Here is a 17,829-nt window from a genome sequence, read left to right as displayed (position 1 = left end):
TCTATCTGGCCCACACCCTTCCTCTCATACATACACCACATTACTACAGTGATTGGTTAATATAAACCAGTAAGAGAGTTTACAACTGGGAGTCACAGCCTCTTCTCTGTGATAAAATTTATTAGTACCCTTTGTCTACCACACTCCCTCTGTCCATCCCTGCAGGTTCTACCCACTTATCCCCTTGCTTCTCTTACTCCCCAGCTCTCCCTACTATCTCTTCCTGAGTTCCAGAGAGGGCTAGGATGTGTGTGTTTGCGTGTTGCTTTTGTGGTCTTTAAACTTCTATGTCCACCCCCTACTCTAGCCCCATGCTACCCTCCCAGATAAACTGTAAATAAGCCACTAGCATGATTGGCCCACAGAGACTAAGGGTGGGATAATCTCCTAATTAACACACCCACCCAGGAGGGCAGCCTCTCTAGCCAGTTACCTTAGTGTTCTGTTTTCATCCCATGGTACAGAAGAACCTAGAATAACACTCAGAGTGGATTGTCTGTGGAGGTTTCAGCACAGGGTCCATAATTCTTCTCCTTACACCTTTGTTCTGTGAGACCCCAAGAAACTCTGCTCATAAGAGGTCCAAGGGGGCCACAGTGTTCCCCTGCAGTGCCACACAAGGGGATTTTTGGAAGACAACAGAGGGAAGACAAGCCACAGGGACAGTGCACTGTGATGGCTAGACAGGACGCAGATCATGTGGGGCCTGGAGGGTGATTTGCCAGGTGTTTGTCCTTCAGAAGCCAACCAGCCTCTGTTCCTTGGGTGTGACTGCATGGTAGCAAAGTTCCCCATGCACAACCCCACCACCACCTGAGCTATGGTCCCAAGGCTCAAACCCAGGAAGGCAAAGATAGAGGGGAAGACTTGGATGCCATGGTCACCCAGGAGCGCTATTCCCTTTGGTGTGCCACCCAACCAGAACCTGGGAGCTCTCACTTCCAGCACAGCACTGCAGGCCCTGGCCTCAGCAACCCTGTAGCTCACAAGCTGGGAAAAAGACCCAGGTGTCCAGGGTTCAGATTTGGCTCACTGGAGCCTGCCCCAGGGGCCCTTCAAACAGCTGTCACCAAAGAAACCTCTCCAGCCAGTTACTCCTGCCAGGCCTCAGGTCGGGCTCCAGGGCTCACCCCACCCTCCTCAGCTCCTTCCCTCCCTCTTCCTTCCTCTCCTTCCCTCACCTCCTCCCCGCCCCCCCCCCCAGCTTCACCTACTCAGGACAGCCCCACCCAGCTGTGCAGGGCACATCCCATAATAATCCTCCCGAGCCCCCACCCCCCCCAAAAAGAGAGGCGGCCATCCCATAATAGCCACCCACAAGAGACATTCCGCGGTGACCGCCCCCTCCCTACAGAGCTGCTGGGAGCAGCCATCCCATAATAGCTGGCCGCCTGTTTTACTGGTTACGGCTGTGGAGGGAGCTGGAGAGGAAATGGAGGGGGGGGAGGGGAGGAGGATCCAGGGCCCCCACTTTGTGGAAGGGAGGAAGAAGGGGCAGGAGAGTGGCATAGGGGCTGGGGAGCAAAAGAGGACTTTGTGCAGGTGGGAGATGTGACCCACTGGCCACCACGACCCTGCTTTGCGGCTTTCTCCCCCTTCCCCAGGGGCTACCTTTTCCCCTCAGCACCCCGGAGGTGGTTGGTAGTTAGGGGAGACGCCTAGGATGGGTTGAGGTGCCCAAAGAGTGTGAGAGAGTGAGAGTGTGTGTCTGTGTAGGGAGATGGATTTCAGGTGTTCCCCTTGGGCCCTTCCGGAGAGGAGGCTGACCTCACAGAGAATGGTAAGGGGTGAGGGGTGGGGGTGTTGAAGAGCTCCTCAGGCCCTCCCCATTCTGCACCACCATCCCATAATAATCCCCCAGCCCCACTCCCCCTCCCACACACGACATCCCATAATATCTTCTGGAGAAGCAGTCCCCGCAGTAGGTACAAAGAGCTATCCCATAATAAGCTCCCCTACCCCCACTCACCACCCCCCCAACTTGGCCCCCCCCTCGGTCACATGCAGCCGGTGCCATCCCCCGCTGCTCCCCCCTCTGGCCACCGAAGGCCTTGCCAGCCCATAATACTCTTGCCTCTGGTCGCAGGAGGCCTCCAGCCCATAATACTCTCTTCCACCACCACCCCCCTTCCCGCCCCGCACCCCTTCCTCCCGCCTCCAGTTGGAGCCGGGCCTCACCAGCCCATAATATTCCCCAGTCTCCTAAGGCTGTTCCAGCCCATAATACTCTCCCTGTCTCCTAAGGCCTCTCCATCCCATAATACTGCCAGACGCCTGACCTGTGGGCCAAACCCCAGCCCGTTCCACACATCGAGGCTGTGTCAGCGCCGCCGGTCTCCCTCCCTGTCCCTCCTCCCTCCCTGGTTGGCGCTTTCCCTCCCAGGCTCTCTCCCGCCCTCCTGCCCTGGGCCCCTCTCCCAGCCCCACCCTGTGCCTGCCTGGGCCCTCACTTCCCCTCCAGCCTCCTCCCTTGCCCTCTCTCCATTGCGTGGTTCTTCATCTAAGTCTCCCGCTTCTGCACTTTTCCATCGACTCCTTAGCCTGTGGGATGGATATCGACCTGGTGGGAGAGAGTGCCCCCAGAGGGCAGTAGGCCTGTCACTGCCCCTGAAGACTGCTTGACCTAGCACCATGGAAACGTGCCCAGCCTGCCTTGCTCACCAGCTCCCCTGGCCGTAGTTCTGATTGCTGGCAGAGCTCTGTCTGGGTGAGGATTCACCTGGAACCCTTAAGGTCTTCCAGAAACATACCCCTTGGGCATCGCAAGCAGACTTTACCAGTGGCATCTCCTCCCCATACTCTTGTTGGAAAGCTCCCATGTAGGGGCCTCTAAAGTGCCTTTCAAAGATGTTCTCATTGACCCAACAACAGCCTGGTAAGTAGACATTATGAGCCCCATTTCACAGAGGAGAAAACAGAGGCTCAGAGAGATTAAGAAATATGCTCAAGTCACATTGCCAAGAAGTGAATGAGCTGAAGTTAGTGCCCAGGTTTATTTGATTCCAAAGTTCTGGGAGCCTTTGGGATTCTCCAAACCCCCTGTGAGAAACTTCACTTTCCAGTGCTTTCAGTGCTCCTCTGGCAAGGAGAGCACAGTGAGAACCACCCCAGCCTCGGGCCCAGGGCCTCCTGAAAGGATGGAGAAGGAAGGTCCTCATGTGAGATTAACCTCCCCTTCCCCACTTCTTCCATAGGACCCCAGCTGGCAACCTCAAAGGGGTTTCCCTCAAGATGGTTCAGGACCAAGAAGGAAGCATCTCTGCCCTCCTTTGGGATCCTTTACCTCTGCCCTGGTTCTCCTAAATTTGTTTTAAGATCAGTGATTGTTACTTTTGCCCCAACTGCTCTCACCATATGGAGGGACCAGCCTACAGAGGAGACAGACTTCGAGGAACGGAGAACTGAGGAATGGTGCCCTCCTCAGTTTAGCTGGTGGACAACCAAGAGTGCTGCCTTGGAGATAGGTACATCCCAGGCTGGGGGAGGAGAGTCACGGCCAAGTGCATCAAGTCTAGGCTGTCCTGCCTGTGTGTGCCACCGACAAGCTACTCCTTGAGCCCTTGATGGGGTGTTTTTTAGGGCACTCTACAGTTGAAACCCTGGGTGACCCCCGTTCTCACCCCCACACAGCAGCACTGTGTCCAACACACAAGGGCCTGGGGCAAGTGGAGAGGAAAGGGGCGGTGGATGAGGAGCATGGAGGAAAAGCTGGGAAGAGGGGGGTGGAGGGGATACAGCAGATTCCAGGTGAGACAGGCAGATGAGAGAAGTGGCCCACATGCATGCGGAGGGAAGAAGCAAGGAAAACAGGCGTGGTAGATAACAGGAAAGGAAGTGCCTGGAAGGGGAGAGAGCAGGAGGTAGTGCAAAGAGTAGGAACCTGGGAGCCACTTCCTGGTTGTGTGACCTTAAGGTCTCAGATTGCCCAGGGTGTTTCATCTGTAAAATGGGGTAATCACCATCCCTAACTCAGAGGGTTATAATAATAATTAAATAAGATAATGCATCTTAAGCGCTCAATTGAAATCCTGACACACAGAAGAGTATTTTTAAAACCTACTAATACTCTTTCCTTCCATCTAAGATTTCTTCCTCCTCCTCCTTTGAACTTTCCTAGACTGCAAATGCGGTAGCCCCAGCGCATGCGGTGAGGGCTCTGGACACCTTGCCTCCTTCATACCCTGCTCAGTAATTGGAGAATCCCGTGAAAATGGCAGTGGCTGCAAGTTTTCCTAAACCTCCCAGCCTGTGACTTGTCAGGTTCTGTTCATTCCTCCTCTGCCTGCAACATCTCCTTAAACTATTCTTGCCTCTATTCTCGTGATGGAAACCCTTTGGATATCTAAGTGTGGGGAACCAATCCACCACAGCTTTGACACCAGAGATTTCACACTGGAGACAACCCATTTCCATCTACTTCTTCCACAGGCCACATCACACTTTTCCTCCACTATTGCAATGGCTCCCTGGCCACTGTTTTTTTCCCTTAGACTCTCCCCACCTCATTTCCCTACAGTTTATCCTACACGGTATGTCAGTGTGAGCGAAGTCTCGCTCACAAACCTTCAGGGGCTTCCCATTGCCCACTAAATTAGCTGCCAACACCTTACATTCTTGCATGTTTTGTCTCACCTTATCATTACTGTGTACTAGTTCTATGGTCCTAGATAGATAGTAAATTACTTCACAGCAAGATCTGACTGTTCATTCGCTCAACAAATATTTATTGAGCACTTCCTCTGTGCTGGGCACTGTTCTAGATGCTGGGGATACATCAGATTACCAAACAAAAATCCCTGCCCTCGTGGAGCTTACATTCTACCGAGGGAGATAGGCAATAAAGTATAAAAATTAGAATAAATAAATAAGTAAATTACATGGTATGTTAGAAAATGAAACATGCTGAATTTTAATTACTTGGGGATTCACTCATTTACCTGCACATAAAATTACTCAAGTAATTTTTAAAAATTGTGTTCAATTCAGTTTGGATGGCACAAAGTGCTGAGATTTTGGACTATGAGGCTTGGTGCTGTTGGTGCTCTCAGGACAGGAAGGGCACAGGTCTTGAACCCTGAGGTTGAAGTAAGATGGAGCAGGTGGTAACCACCAGGCCTCTCCCAGAGTAGCTGGAGATAAATGCTAGGACCAGGGCTCCAATCTCCACCCAGATGGAGAAAGGCCCGGGACTTCATGGCTATTCTTGAGGAATCCGGGTCAGTTCTCCGACTTGGCCACCAGGGGTCATTTTACCCCTGTAAATCGCCATCTGGAGCGCTGGCATAAAGGCACACACAAAAGGCTTACAGGGAACTAAAACACATGGGAAAATACTGACACTCTCAATCTCATTCATTCTCTCTCTCTCTCTCTCTCTCTCTCTCTCTCTCTCTCTCTCTCTCTCACACACACACACACACACACACACAGAAAACATACAATATTGAGAGGTATAGAGACAAATGCTACAGGATGCACACATGGCAACAACTCCCTCACTCATGTACTAATGTCAGGGTCTGAAGTTCTCATAGTGCCAACTCTGCAGCCCTCTCAGCCTCCCTACTTGGATAAGGAAGGAAGGAGCTGGGCATGGTGGCTCATGCCTGTAATCCTTACACTTTGGGAGGCCGAGGTGGGAGGATCAGGCCAGGAGTTCAAGACCAGCCTGAGCAACATAGGGAGTCCCCCTCTCTACAAAAAAATTTAAAAATTAGCCTGGTATGGTGGCACATGCGTGTAGTCCCAGCTACTCAAGAGGCCGAGGCAGGAGGATCACTTGAGCCCAGGAGTTCGAGGTTGCAGTGGGTTGTGATCACACCAATGCCCTCCTCATGCCTGGCAACAAAGTGAGGCTCTGTCTCCAAGAAAAAAAGAGGGGAAGGGAACAGTAGATGGGCCCATTTCCCTTGCCTCAAGATTGCTAAGAATGGACAGCCCACCCCAGTCTTCCTTTCTCACTCTTACTTCCTTGTAACTCCTCTCTCCTGACTGTGGCACAGTTCCCTTTTCCCCTCCCAGAGAACCCCCCTGGCCCCCTGCAAGTGTTTGTGACTACCCCCTCCCCCGCCCGCCCCCAGGTTGCTCAGGTAAACCCAGGGTTGTGTTCCATTTGATGTACTACTACTGCCCACTCCCAGAAAACCCCAACCCGTGAGGACCACCAGTAGCAACTCATTTGTTGAGCACTGCCCCCTCCCTAGTATTTTTTTTAACTGTTTATAATGCCCTGGGAAGAAGTTAGTTATGAACTCTAATACTTTAGTACAAGTATGGTTTTCAAAGTGTGATCCAGGGAGCAACTCTTGGAGGAAGTCCATGAGGTCAAAACTATTTTCATAGGTGAAAGAGTGGGGTGGCTTCATCCAGGACCCTAATGAGTCAGCAGAGACAGAAGTCAGCAGATGAAGGAGCTTCTCAGCAGCTTGGTCCACCAAGGCCTGGGACTGTTCAGCTCCCAGACCTCTGTGGCAGGTCTAAATCTAGGGTACTCATTTTGTGTTCCATCTACCAGCTTTTATCAGTATTTCATGCCCACCCCCACGGAAGCATTTCATGGTTTTCTGCCTCTGCACGAGCAGACTCACTGCATCACTTCCTACGGACTGCAGGAGGGATCCTCTACCACCCCTTAAAGAAGCCATTCCTGGCAGCACTCTTCCTTCCCTGTACCCTGGCTTCCACACTTTGTTCTCTGCTGCATTTATGAGCTGGAGTTCCCACCCAGAGGTCCAAGTGCCCAGCCCACCTCCCTTGTGTGCACGTCCCGCAAGCCCGCGAGAGTGAAAGGCGCTGGGGGTAGGGGGTGGACGGCGCTATGTACTGCGCTATGTATGGCACGATGTGCGTTCAGAGTGCCGAATCTTGGGGGCACTGAGTGAAGGGCGTCCCGGTGTTGGAGGGTCGGAGCAGGCCCTGACTGGCGGCATCCGGCCCAGTGGTGTCAATGGTCTCAATGGGCCGCAGGGCAAGCGCATGCGACCCCTGCGCCCCGTTGGTGACCAAGGTCCTGGCCTGGAGCGGAGTGCCCAGGCCGCGCAGGGTGTTGCGGAAACCCTCGGCGCTGAAGTAGTACACCAGCGGGTCCAGCACGCAGTTGGCGCCGGCCAGCAGCACCATCACCATCAGCACCCCGCGCACCTGATCGCGGGCCGCGTGGCTCGCCACCACCAGCTTGCCCCGCAGCAGCCCGTAGACCGCCAGCGTGGCGTTGTAGGGCACGAAGCACAGCAAGAAGATGACGAGGCTGGCCAGCAGGAGGCGCACCGTCTTCCGCCGCCGCTGGCTGCGCGTGGCGTCGGGCCGCGCGAGCGTCCAGAAGACCCGGCCAGACGAGTAGACCACGGCCACCAGGGGCAGCAGGAAGCCCAGCGTCTCGGCCAGCAGCACGAGCGGCAGCAACCTGCCCTTCCACAGCTCGTCGCTGAAGCTCTCGAAGCACAGGCGCACCTCGAGGCCCTGGTAGCTGCAGAGCGAGGGCCTGTGCACGTAGGCGATGGGCACGGCGAACACCAGGATGAGCGCCCACACGCCGAGGCAGAGCAGCCGCGCCACGCGGGGCTGCCGCAGGTGGCGCAGCCGCAGCGGGTGCACGATGGCTGCGTAGCGGTCCACGTTGATGAGCATCAGGAAGATGCAGCTGCCGTACATGTTCATCTGGAAGATGGCACCCGCCGTCTGGCATAGGAGGTCCGGGAGGGGCCAGTGGTGCAGTGCGTAGTAGGACAGGCGCACGGGCAGCGAGAGGGTGAAGAGCAGGTCGCTGGCCGCCAGGTTGCACATGTACACGCTCACGACTGAGTGCACGCGCAGCGCACGCAGGAAGACCCAGAGGGCCAGCGCATTGAGAGGGAGCCCGGCAGCCAGCACCAGGCTGTAGACCACCATGTGCAGCCGGTGGGTGGGCCGGTAGTCAGGACACTGGAGAACAGAGCTGTTGGTAGAAGAGGTGTTGGCCGAGGAGTTAACCAACATCGTGCCAAAGTGGGAGGGGGTGCTGCTAGGCTGAGGACATCATGGGGCACACGAGGGTCAGGGCATAGCCTTCACCTCCAGGATAGAGGCCTGGTGGGTATACAGCGACGGTCCCAAAGCAAGCAGAGGCAGGGTATGGGAATGTGGGCTATGGCTGCAGGGACAGATGGCTGCCAAGGGTTGGGTGCCTTTGGGCACAGCTTCATCAGCAGTGGAGACCTGGAATAGGGAGGCAAGCCAGAAGTCAAAGCTAGGCAGGGACAGGGCCGCAGACACAAATGTTTATCCAGCTAAAATGGCTGGTCTTGTGAGTCTTTTCTCAGCCTCAGGTCTTTCCCCTACCGTCCACTGGGCCAGAATAGCTTCCTGTAGCAGAATTGTATAGGGAGCCCAGACTGCTTAGGTTTAAATCCCGGGTTTTCCAACTTGCTTAGCTGTATGACCTCAGAAAAGCCAATCTCTCTGAACCTCATTTTCCTTACCTGGTGGAGGTGCGGGAATGAGAGAAGTTTAATGGTAGCCTTACTTCATGAGGTGGTTTGGAGATTAAATAAGATGATGTATGTAAAATGCTTAGGTTGTTGTTATCATACAAGATCTCTCCCGCCCTCTGTGCCTCCCTTCCTTCCATACGTATTGAGCCCATAGAAAGTTCCAGGCATGTTCACAGTAGTGAACAAAACAAAAAGGCAGGGCTGGGCGCGGTGGCTCACGCCTGTAATCCTAGCACTCTGAGAGGCCGAGGGGGTGGATTGCTCGAGGTCAGGAGTTCGAGACCAGCCTCAGCAAGAGCGAGACCCCCATCTCTACTAAAAAAAAAAAAAAATAGAAAGAAGTTATCTGGCCAATGAAAAAATATATATAGGAAAAAAAAAATTAGCCGGGCATGGTGGTGCATGCCTGTAGTCCCAGCTACTGGGGAGGCTGAGGCAATAGGATCGCTTAAGCCCAGGAGTTTGAGGTTGCTGTGAGCTAGGCTGACGCCACAGCACTCACTCTACCCCAGGCAACAAAGTGAGACTCTGTCTCAAAAAAAAAAAAAAAAATTAAGCCATAGTGTGCTATGCCAATGGGGTGTTCACACTAAGTATGGCATCAATATGGTGACCTCCCAGGAGCAGGGGACACCATGTTGCCTAAGGAAGGGGTGAACCAGCCCTGGTCAGAAATGGAGCATGTCAAAACTCCTGTGCTGATCAGCGGTGGGATCTCGCCTCTGAATAGCCACTGCACTCTAGCCTCAGCAACATAGTGAGACTCTGGCTCTTCAAAAAGATTAAAACTAAAAAATAAAAGGCTTTGCCTCCACCTACTTTATCTTCCAATAGAGGGAGACAGATAATTAAGAACTGCAAGTCAGTAGGTAGTATGTCAGGTGGCAAGAAGTACTATGGAGCTCCTCCCCTGGACCAGGTACTAGGCTGGCTCCCCATTATCTAAAGAATAAAGTTCAAACTCCTGAGTACAGTATGAAATCCCAGCCTCACTCATTGCATCCACCATTGCTCCTGTGTGGGCTGGATTTGTGGTCAGAGTCACCTGGATTCAGTTAATGGTTTTACCTCTTTAACCCTCAGTTTCTTCATTTGTAAAATGGGAATAATAATGAGGCCCCCCCCCCATAGGCTGATGGCACACCAGCTGTGCCCAGAGCCACTTTGGAGTAAACTTGGCAGCCCAGTCTTGCCAGGCAGGGAGAGGCTCTGTGGGCTGAGCTTTTCTAGGTGCTCCCCAAGAGGGCCTAACTTCTCAGATGAGGTTCTGTGGTAGAGGGGAGATGGTACTAATAGTTTGGTAGTGAGGGCTCAAAGGGGACTTAAGCCCAGAGAGAGTGGAGGTGAGACAAGGACGTATCCTTGGTGCTCACGAGGCTGCCAGAGAGTAGACCACAGCAGCTTCAGTTCACAGGCAAAAGTTGGCCAACAAAGGACGTGACCAAGAGGAAGAGGAGCCAGAGGACAGGATGTGGTCTGAGGATCCCACCTTCCTCAACCCCATAATGCCACAGAAGCTACCCCTCCATCACAACCCTAGATGTTATTTTGTGTGTGTGAGATAAAATATACATAACTTAAAATTTATCATTTTAAGTGTACAATTCAGTGTCATTATGTACATTGACAATGTTGCATAACCATCACCACTATTTTCCAGAAATAGAACTTTTTCATCATCCTGAACAACTCTATACCCATTGAGCAATAGTGCCCACCCCACCCCTGCCCCTAGCGGCTGGTAACCTCTACTGCTGCTTTCTGTCTCTGTGAATGTGCCTATTCTAGATACCTCATATGAATGAAAGTGTATGACATTTGTCCTTTTCATGTCTGGTTTATTGCACTTAGCATAATGTTTCCAAGGCCCATCAATGTTGTAGCATGTAACAGAATTTCCTTCTTATGGCGGAATAACATATTCCATTGTATGTGTACACCACATTTTGCTTATCCATTCCTGCCAATGGACAACTTGGGTTATTTCCACCTTTTGGCTATTGTGAACAATGCCACCATGGACATGGGTGTCTAGATGTCATCTTAGGGAGAGAAAGTGTTTGAGACCCTGAGCAATTATCCCAAGATACTGAGCTTATTCTTTTCGAAAGGCATTGTTTAAATTGTTTAATGGACTCTGGGAGGGCGAGGTGGGTGGATTGTTTGAGCTCAGGAGTTCGGGACCAGCCTGAGCAAGAGCGAGACCCCTGTCTCTACTAAAAATAGAAAGAAATTATATGGACAGCTAAATATATATGTAGAAAAAATTAGCCGGGCATGGTGGCGCATGCCTGTAGTCCCAGCTACTCAGGAGGCTGAGGCAGGAGGATGGCTTGAGCCCAGGAGTTTGAGGTTGCTGTGAGCTAGGCTGATGCCATGGCACTCTACCCGGGCAACAGAGTGAGACTCTGTCTCAAAAAAAATAAATAAATAAAATAAAATAAATAAATTGTTTAATGGAACTAAAATGTTGGAAACCTCACTATAACAAGTTTTCTTGTGGATATTTGTTCTCCCTCCAACCACCACCACCAGCAGCGCTTTGAGACTTGTAACAGGTACAGTAAAGCAGTTAAAGGGAACAAAGAAGCATTTTCTCTGCAAAATACCAATCTTAACAACAAAAATCATGCCAAACAGGACTTAAAACATGCTGAAAAGCAAATAAAACCAGGCTTGTTTCCGATATGCCCCACCCCCACACTCCTTTGCTCTAATCACACCAAACTCGTTTTGCATATACCTTATGTTTTCAGGACTCTGCCTTTGCCAGTGCTGTTTCTTCAACTTGGAATGCCCTTCCTCCCATTCTCCAACTGGCAAACCCAGTCATTCCTCTGGGTGCTGTGAAGCCTTCCCTGCCCCTTCCCCTGCAAGGCAGATTAGCACCCTCACTGTGCTTTGAGGCAGTGACAGGTTTAGCAGAGCTGTTCCCATGTGTAAGTCATTAGCTGTTCTTGGTCTGCCCCGCCCATTGGACTGGGCAGCTCCTTGAGGAAGGGGCTATGGACTATGGCTTATTCATCTTTGTATCCCCAACACCTACCTCAATAAGTGCTGAGTGAAAAATAATAGCTATCATTTACTGATCAGTCACCATATCTCAGGATATTTTATATACATAATTCCTAATGCTTCCAACAGTCCTTTGAAGTAGGTGTTTATCCTCATTGTTACAGGAAAGGAAACATAAACTCAAGAGTTTGGCAATGAGGAGTAAAGTCAGGATTCAGATCTAAGACTGCCCAGCTCCAAAGTCCAGGCTGTACCATGTTGCTTCCAACAAGAGAGGACGGTTGGGCCGGGCGCGGTGGCTCACGCCTGTAATCTTAGCACTCTGGGAGGCTGAGGTGGGTGGATTGTTTGAGCTCAGGAGTTTGAGACCAGCCTGAGCAAGAGCGAGACCCCGTCTCTACTAAAAAAATAGAAAGAAATTATCTGGACAACTAAAAATATATACAGAAAAAATTAGCCTGGAATGGTGGCGCATGCCTGTAGTCCCAGCTACTCGGGAGGCTGAGGCGGAGGATTGCTTGAGCCCAGGAGTTTGAGGTTGCTGTGAGCTAAGCTGACGCCATGGCACTCTAGCCTGGGCAACAGAGTGAGATTCTGTCTCAAAAAAAAAAAAAAAAACACAACAGAGAGAGGACGGTTGGATATGTGGAAGGATGCTGGACAGAGCACCTGGTCATTTATGGTTGCCTGTATGAAATCTGCCTGTACATAAATTATTTTACTTCCTCATTTGTCCAATTAAAATATACACTTTTTAATGACCCACTTTCCTCTTTCTCCCACTTTGAACAGTGGTAACAGAAACTCATCTTGCTTTCACACATAAACACAAATATGCCTCCTTAGTATTTCCCCTTAAGTACCTACTTAAGCACTTAGCTTGCTGCTTTGGACCTCTCAGTTATTTTATGTGTATTTGTTTCACTTCCGCAACTAGAGGGTAAGATCCTGGGGTGGGGACCACACCCTGCAGACACTCACTCTTCAGTCTCTGCCTGGCAGGAAATCCACCTCCACCCCCCACCATGTTAGCCTATCCTGGAATCCTATGATACCTCTCGTACCAATCCAGTCAAGTCACCTAACCACTTCTTCTCTTTTTTTTTTAGAGGTGGTGTCTCGCTCTGATTCGCAGGCTGCAGTACAGTGGCGTGATTGTAGCTCACTGCAACCTCAAACTCCTGGGCTTGAGTGATCCTCCTGTCTCAGCTTCCCGAGTAGCTGGGACTACAGGTATGCCCCACCACACCTGGCTAATTTTTTAAATTTTTTAGAGATGGGGTCTCACTATGTTGCCCAGGCTTGTCTTGAACTCCTGGCCTCAAGTAATCCTCCCACCTCAGCCTCCCAAAGTGCTAGGATTATAGGCATGAGTCACCCCACCTGGCTCCTAACCACTTCTTATCACACTCCTGACTATCTTGTCCACATGTATAACTTGCTTAGTAAAAGATCATGTCCCTTAAAAGGTCTGTTTGGAAACGGCTTGTGTTAAAGTATCAGTAACAGTTTACACTATAATTACGGTAACACTTTACCATTCTTAACCATTACTTGAAGAACCAGTAGCTCCTTACAATTAGGAAGCACATACTAGACACTGAGTGAATGGATTATTTTTCAAGAATGCCAAGTCTATCTGTTAAAAAAGTTACAATGTTAAACAGACCAAAATGTGTTAGTTGAGCTGCTCCCTAAAGGTTAAGTTAAGAATCCTTTAGTAAAGGAAATGGCAGTACTCTCATTACTATAATCCAATGGGAAAAAGTCTTAGAGTCTCTTTACGGGGGAGCCTATTTGTCACAAATCCACCTCTTTCTGAAAGAGTCACACAGCATGGCCTGCACTAGGCACTGAGAGCTGCCAGACCCCTGCCCTGGCCCCAACCCACTCCCCTGCCTCCCGAGCCCTGGGGCTCCAGTCAGTGGAACTGAATGGCACAGTGCCAGGCCAGATGGCAAACACAGGGAAAAGCTGCCAAAAAAGGAGGCAAACAGGAAATGGAAGGAGGGATCTAGATGTGGGGGAGGAGCAGGCCAGACCCTCTCCCCTAATCCTGCCTTGAAGACGAGGTCAGGCTGTGGAGAGAAATGTAGGAAACAAAGAAACAGCAGCTGCCCCAGAAAAGAAGGGACACCAGGAAGGAAGGACATGGAGGTCCACATTGGCTCAGTAACACCAGTACATACTGATGTGGCCACAGTAGGCATCCCACCACACAGCAGGCACGTACAATCAGGCAGCTTCACAAGCACATATGTACGTGGATGTGCGCAAACATCTTACCCCCAAGGCACTGAGGGGCAAAGAAAGCACCACACATGTGGGCGCCCCAGGACTGCTCCTTCCACATCACCCAGCCCCGACATCACTCACGCAGCAGAGCGTGTGCGCCAACCATCCTGCTTCCTGTGTCTCTGTCCTTCAGCCTCCCATGTGTACATCCGGGGCCAGGCCCTTGCCTCTCAGCGCCTCTGGGACCTGCCCCATTGCCCTCTGAGCTGGGCTGGGCACTGTTCTTTGCTGAGATAAGCCGGAGGGCAGGGCTATTTTCTGTCACAGGCAGGAAGTAAGAATCAGAATGTAAAAGTGGGCAGGTAGCTAGATCATTGTCAACCCCTCACTTCTCTGTACTCCTCCCACCTTGCCCCCACACACGCAACACGTGCCTGGCTCTCTTTGCCTCCTCTTTTAAATAACCCACATCCTCCTGTGTTCTCTGACCCTGATTCCCCAGGGTCAGAAGTTTGAAAAGAAGGACTCTCTGATGTCCCACCCTCCTTGCCCATGAAGATCCACTCTGGAATAGGCCCCGAGGCCCACCCTCATTTTAGATTCTCGTGGCCCATCAGTGTCTCAGCCCCGACAGAGGAAAGACCCCTCTAGTGGGTGCTCTGGCCCAAAGCTAAATGAGCTGAGCCCACTTCCTCTGCTTCTGGGTTCAGGCAACATTGAGGGGATGCACCTTTCCCCACACACAGGCTTAGTCAAGAAGACTCCTCAAAACCCTAATATTCAGGCTCCCCGAAAGGATCCCAGCTGTGCTGAGCCTCCAGCAGAAGCTTAACTCAGTCTAAAGGCTTTGTGCAAAGCTCTGTCGCAGAGCTGCTTTGGGGACACAAATGAACCCTGCTCCTCAGCTTATCCTGGATCTGAGAGGCAGGGATGAGATGGGAGGTCTGTGGTGTGGACACAGTGTGGCGTCCCCAAGGTGAGGGGGCCTCCTTCTGCCCCAGGCACCATGCTCTTCCCAAAAGGAGTCCCCAGTGAGGGACACAGTGTTGTCTGGTCTTGTCTTCCCTCCCCCCTGATCCAGGCCTGCCTGCTTCTCCAGCCAAAATTCCTGCTCCAGCCTCTCCCCCACCCTTCCCCACCTGAGCCTGTCTCTTCCTGCACTTCCAATATTGTCCTCACCTGTGTCTTCTCCCTCCCTGGGTACTCTGACCTTATTCCTCCTGACATTTTTCTAGGAAAAGACAAAACGCAAAGGTGGCCTACAGCTCAATAACTAGTTTCCCGGATGTGTGGATGACACCTTGACACTTGCACACCTCCCTCCACCCTGCTTTCAAAAGCTAGAAAAACAGGAAATAAAGGCCCAACCAAGAGAGGCCACTGAGACAGGCCTAGCCCTCCCCACTGACCGGTGCCCTGAGGTGGTCTGCCACGCCTGACCCTTGCCTTCAGCCCTAGCAGGTCCTGCCTCCTCAGGGAAATCTGGATGGCCAGGCACTCGCCATGGCTCATGCTGTAATCCCAGCACTTTGGGAGGCTGAGGCAGGAGGATGGCTTGAGGCCAGGAGTTTGAGACCAGAGTAGGCAACATAGCAAGACTCCCTCTCTAAAAAAATTTTTTAAAAATGGTAGGCGTGGTAGCACATACCTATAGTCCCAACTACTCGGGAGGCTGAGGTGGATCGCTTGAGCCCAGGAGTTTAAGGCTACAATGAGCTACAATCTCACCACTGCACTCCAGCCTCAGTGACAGAGTGAGCCCCTATCTGTAAAAAATAAAAATAATAATTTAAAAAAAATCTCCTGGAGCCTGTTGGCCTCCTTGACCTCACTTGAACTTAGTGCACACTTCAGCCCTCACTCTTTCTGCTGTCCACTCCTCCTGGGCCTGTTTTAGTGCCCCCGGGCATGGAAGGCCTCTGTGTCGGTGAGGTATGCAGGGGGGTGGGTGGCAGGGCAGGGAGAGCCACGGAGCTGGGCTCTCCTGCCTCTGGGTGGCCAGGAGGCAAGGCTTACGCATACAAGTTCGTCTCCCCTCAAACCCCGTCTCCATCTCCTCTCAGGGCTACAACTTCAGCTCACCCTACGAGGAGGAATTCTGGAGACACAATTTGGTGGGGGTCCCCTTCTCATCAGGGAGGCCCCACAAACGCAGGTAATAGGTAGGCAGCCACCCTCATGGTGTGATGCAAAAGTGTCATAAAGCCCTACCGGCCTCTAAATACTTCCCCAACCTGTGCCCAATATCTGAGATTCCATCCCCTCATGCCACTCCCGAGCCACATTCTATCAGAGCTTTAGGGACATCAGAGACCATTCGTCCAATCCCCTTATATAGATGCATTCTTTGGGTTAAGGCAGTGCCCTTGAAGACCCCACTACATACACCTTAGCTAGCTGGGAAGGATGACAATGGGAACACATCTGTGCCAATGAACCATTAGCCAGTTTAATCAGATTAGCTCATTGTCATCTGCAGAGGGCCCGGTCTGGAGGATGAGTGGGTGGGTGGGGGTTGAGGTTTAATTAGGAGTTGGAAAAGGTGGAAACAGTCCCCAGAGGGCCCTCCTTGGGAGGCCCAGGGCTCAGCATGACAGTGGGGGCCTAAAGGGGGAGGGGGGGAGACACAACCTCTGCAAGATGCTCCAGAGTGGGCCTTAAAGCTTCAGAGGGGCACGCAGGGGTGTGGCAGGCATGCTGGCTGCCTCTTTCAGTTCAGTCTGCAAAGATCTCTCTGCCTGAGGCAGCTCCTTTTGGCTTTTTACTCTATTCAGAAAGGTTTTCCACGGCTGCCACCCCTGCCTCCCCATCCTACCCAGGCCCCCCAGTTTCCACAGGAGAGGTGCTGCCTCCTGCACCCCTGTGCAGTCAGCCCTACTTGGACACCCCCATACCTGTGCTCCCTGCCGCTGTGCCACTTCCCCAAGCCGGCTTCCGCTGCCTGCTCTGTCTGGGCTTGGCTGGGCTGGTAGGAACTGCTCCTGGGTCAGGTGGGGACACACCCACCTCCGCAGATCTCAGCATATCCCTTCCTGCTCCTTGTACCCACCCAGCCCCACACGGGCCAAGAAGGGGGAGAAGAGGAAGCATTGCCCTCAGAGGCCTTTGCAGACTGGCCAAAGAAGAAACTCCAGCAGCTGAGAACTTAATCCAGTCCCAACTCTTGCCAACTAATAACTCCCCCCACCCAGCGCTCACACACTCCCACAGTTTCCGGGAACTGTTGCTGGCACACCCACCTGCTGACGCCAGATGACTAACCCACCAGCCTCCCGTCATCCTCACCAGTTGCCCCTGGGTGTCTGCCTTCCTCTCCTGGGTCTGCAAGGTGGTTTAGCCCATGCCACTCATGGCTGGCACCTCGCCCTGCCTAGGGTCCCTTTGCGTGCTGGCGTTGTGCCAGGCCCTCCCTCCCTGCCCTGCACACGCAGCCCCTCCATCACAGCACTCGCCAGGCTGCATGGTTCCCCTTTGCTGAGGTCTGTTTCCCTGGGCCCCTTGTCTCTGTATGCGCAGGCTGAGCACAGGGCTGGGCGTGTTGTCCATGAACAAAAACAAGTTCAGGTTTTGGGGTGGTAGGTGAAAAAGGCATTATGGTGAAATGAGTGTGGAAAACACTAGGTTAAACAAGTTTCTCTGTTATAGAACTTTGTAGAGCCTTTAACATGCTGTAGAATGATAGGCCATGTGTTGATAAAGCAGTTGGGTGAAGGGTGCATGGAGCTGTGTTATACTATTCTATTTTGTGGGTGTTTGAACTTTTCCATAATCAACAATTTTTTAAACTGCTGTTAATTACCACGACTCTATAGCAGGAGGGGGGACTCTACTGTGTCCTCAAAACACACTTTGGAAGATTTCAAATTATTAAAGGCCAATGATGGAGTCACACCTCAATGTAAGTTATCAAGATGCAACCAGTTCAACATTCAGATCATCTGGCAAATTTCTGTAGTCAAATCAAGGGTTTTCCTGAGCTCCAGACTATAGTTTCTGGTTTCCTCCCTCCTGATGAAGTGCAAGCTATGCCCTATTCCACAGGGTTGGTCCCCCTGGACAAGATCTATCCTATGGAGAGGCAATCCTACAGCCCCCTCTGACATCACTGGGC

At 51.9% G+C, this 17,829-nt stretch overlaps 1 protein-coding gene across 1 annotated transcript; it reads right to left on the bottom strand.

Annotated features, from left to right (window-relative positions):
• Nucleotides 1–6,085: 6,085 nt before the first annotated feature.
• LPAR5 (lysophosphatidic acid receptor 5) lies at nucleotides 6,086–16,968 on the bottom strand. The gene is made up of 2 exons (XM_045554504.1): nucleotides 16,613–16,968; nucleotides 6,086–8,193 (listed from the first exon to the last, which is right to left on the bottom strand). The coding sequence occupies exon 2, from the start codon at nucleotides 7,972–7,974 to the stop codon at nucleotides 6,850–6,852; it is 1,125 nt and encodes a 374-aa protein (XP_045410460.1). The 5' UTR covers nucleotides 7,975–8,193; nucleotides 16,613–16,968; the 3' UTR covers nucleotides 6,086–6,849.
• Nucleotides 16,969–17,829: the final 861 nt, after the last annotated feature.

The sequence above is a fragment of the Lemur catta genome, chromosome 6 (genome assembly GCF_020740605.2).
Source record: "Lemur catta isolate mLemCat1 chromosome 6, mLemCat1.pri, whole genome shotgun sequence".
Classification (NCBI taxonomy): Eukaryota; Metazoa; Chordata; class Mammalia; order Primates; family Lemuridae; genus Lemur; species Lemur catta.
This window is presented reverse-complemented; position numbering and strand designations above follow the sequence as displayed.

Excerpts from the sequence above, each read along its gene's own strand:
- LPAR5 (XM_045554504.1), bottom strand. The coding sequence starts at position 7,974 with ATGTTGGTTAACTCCTCGGCCAACACCTCTTCTACCAACAGCTCTGTT.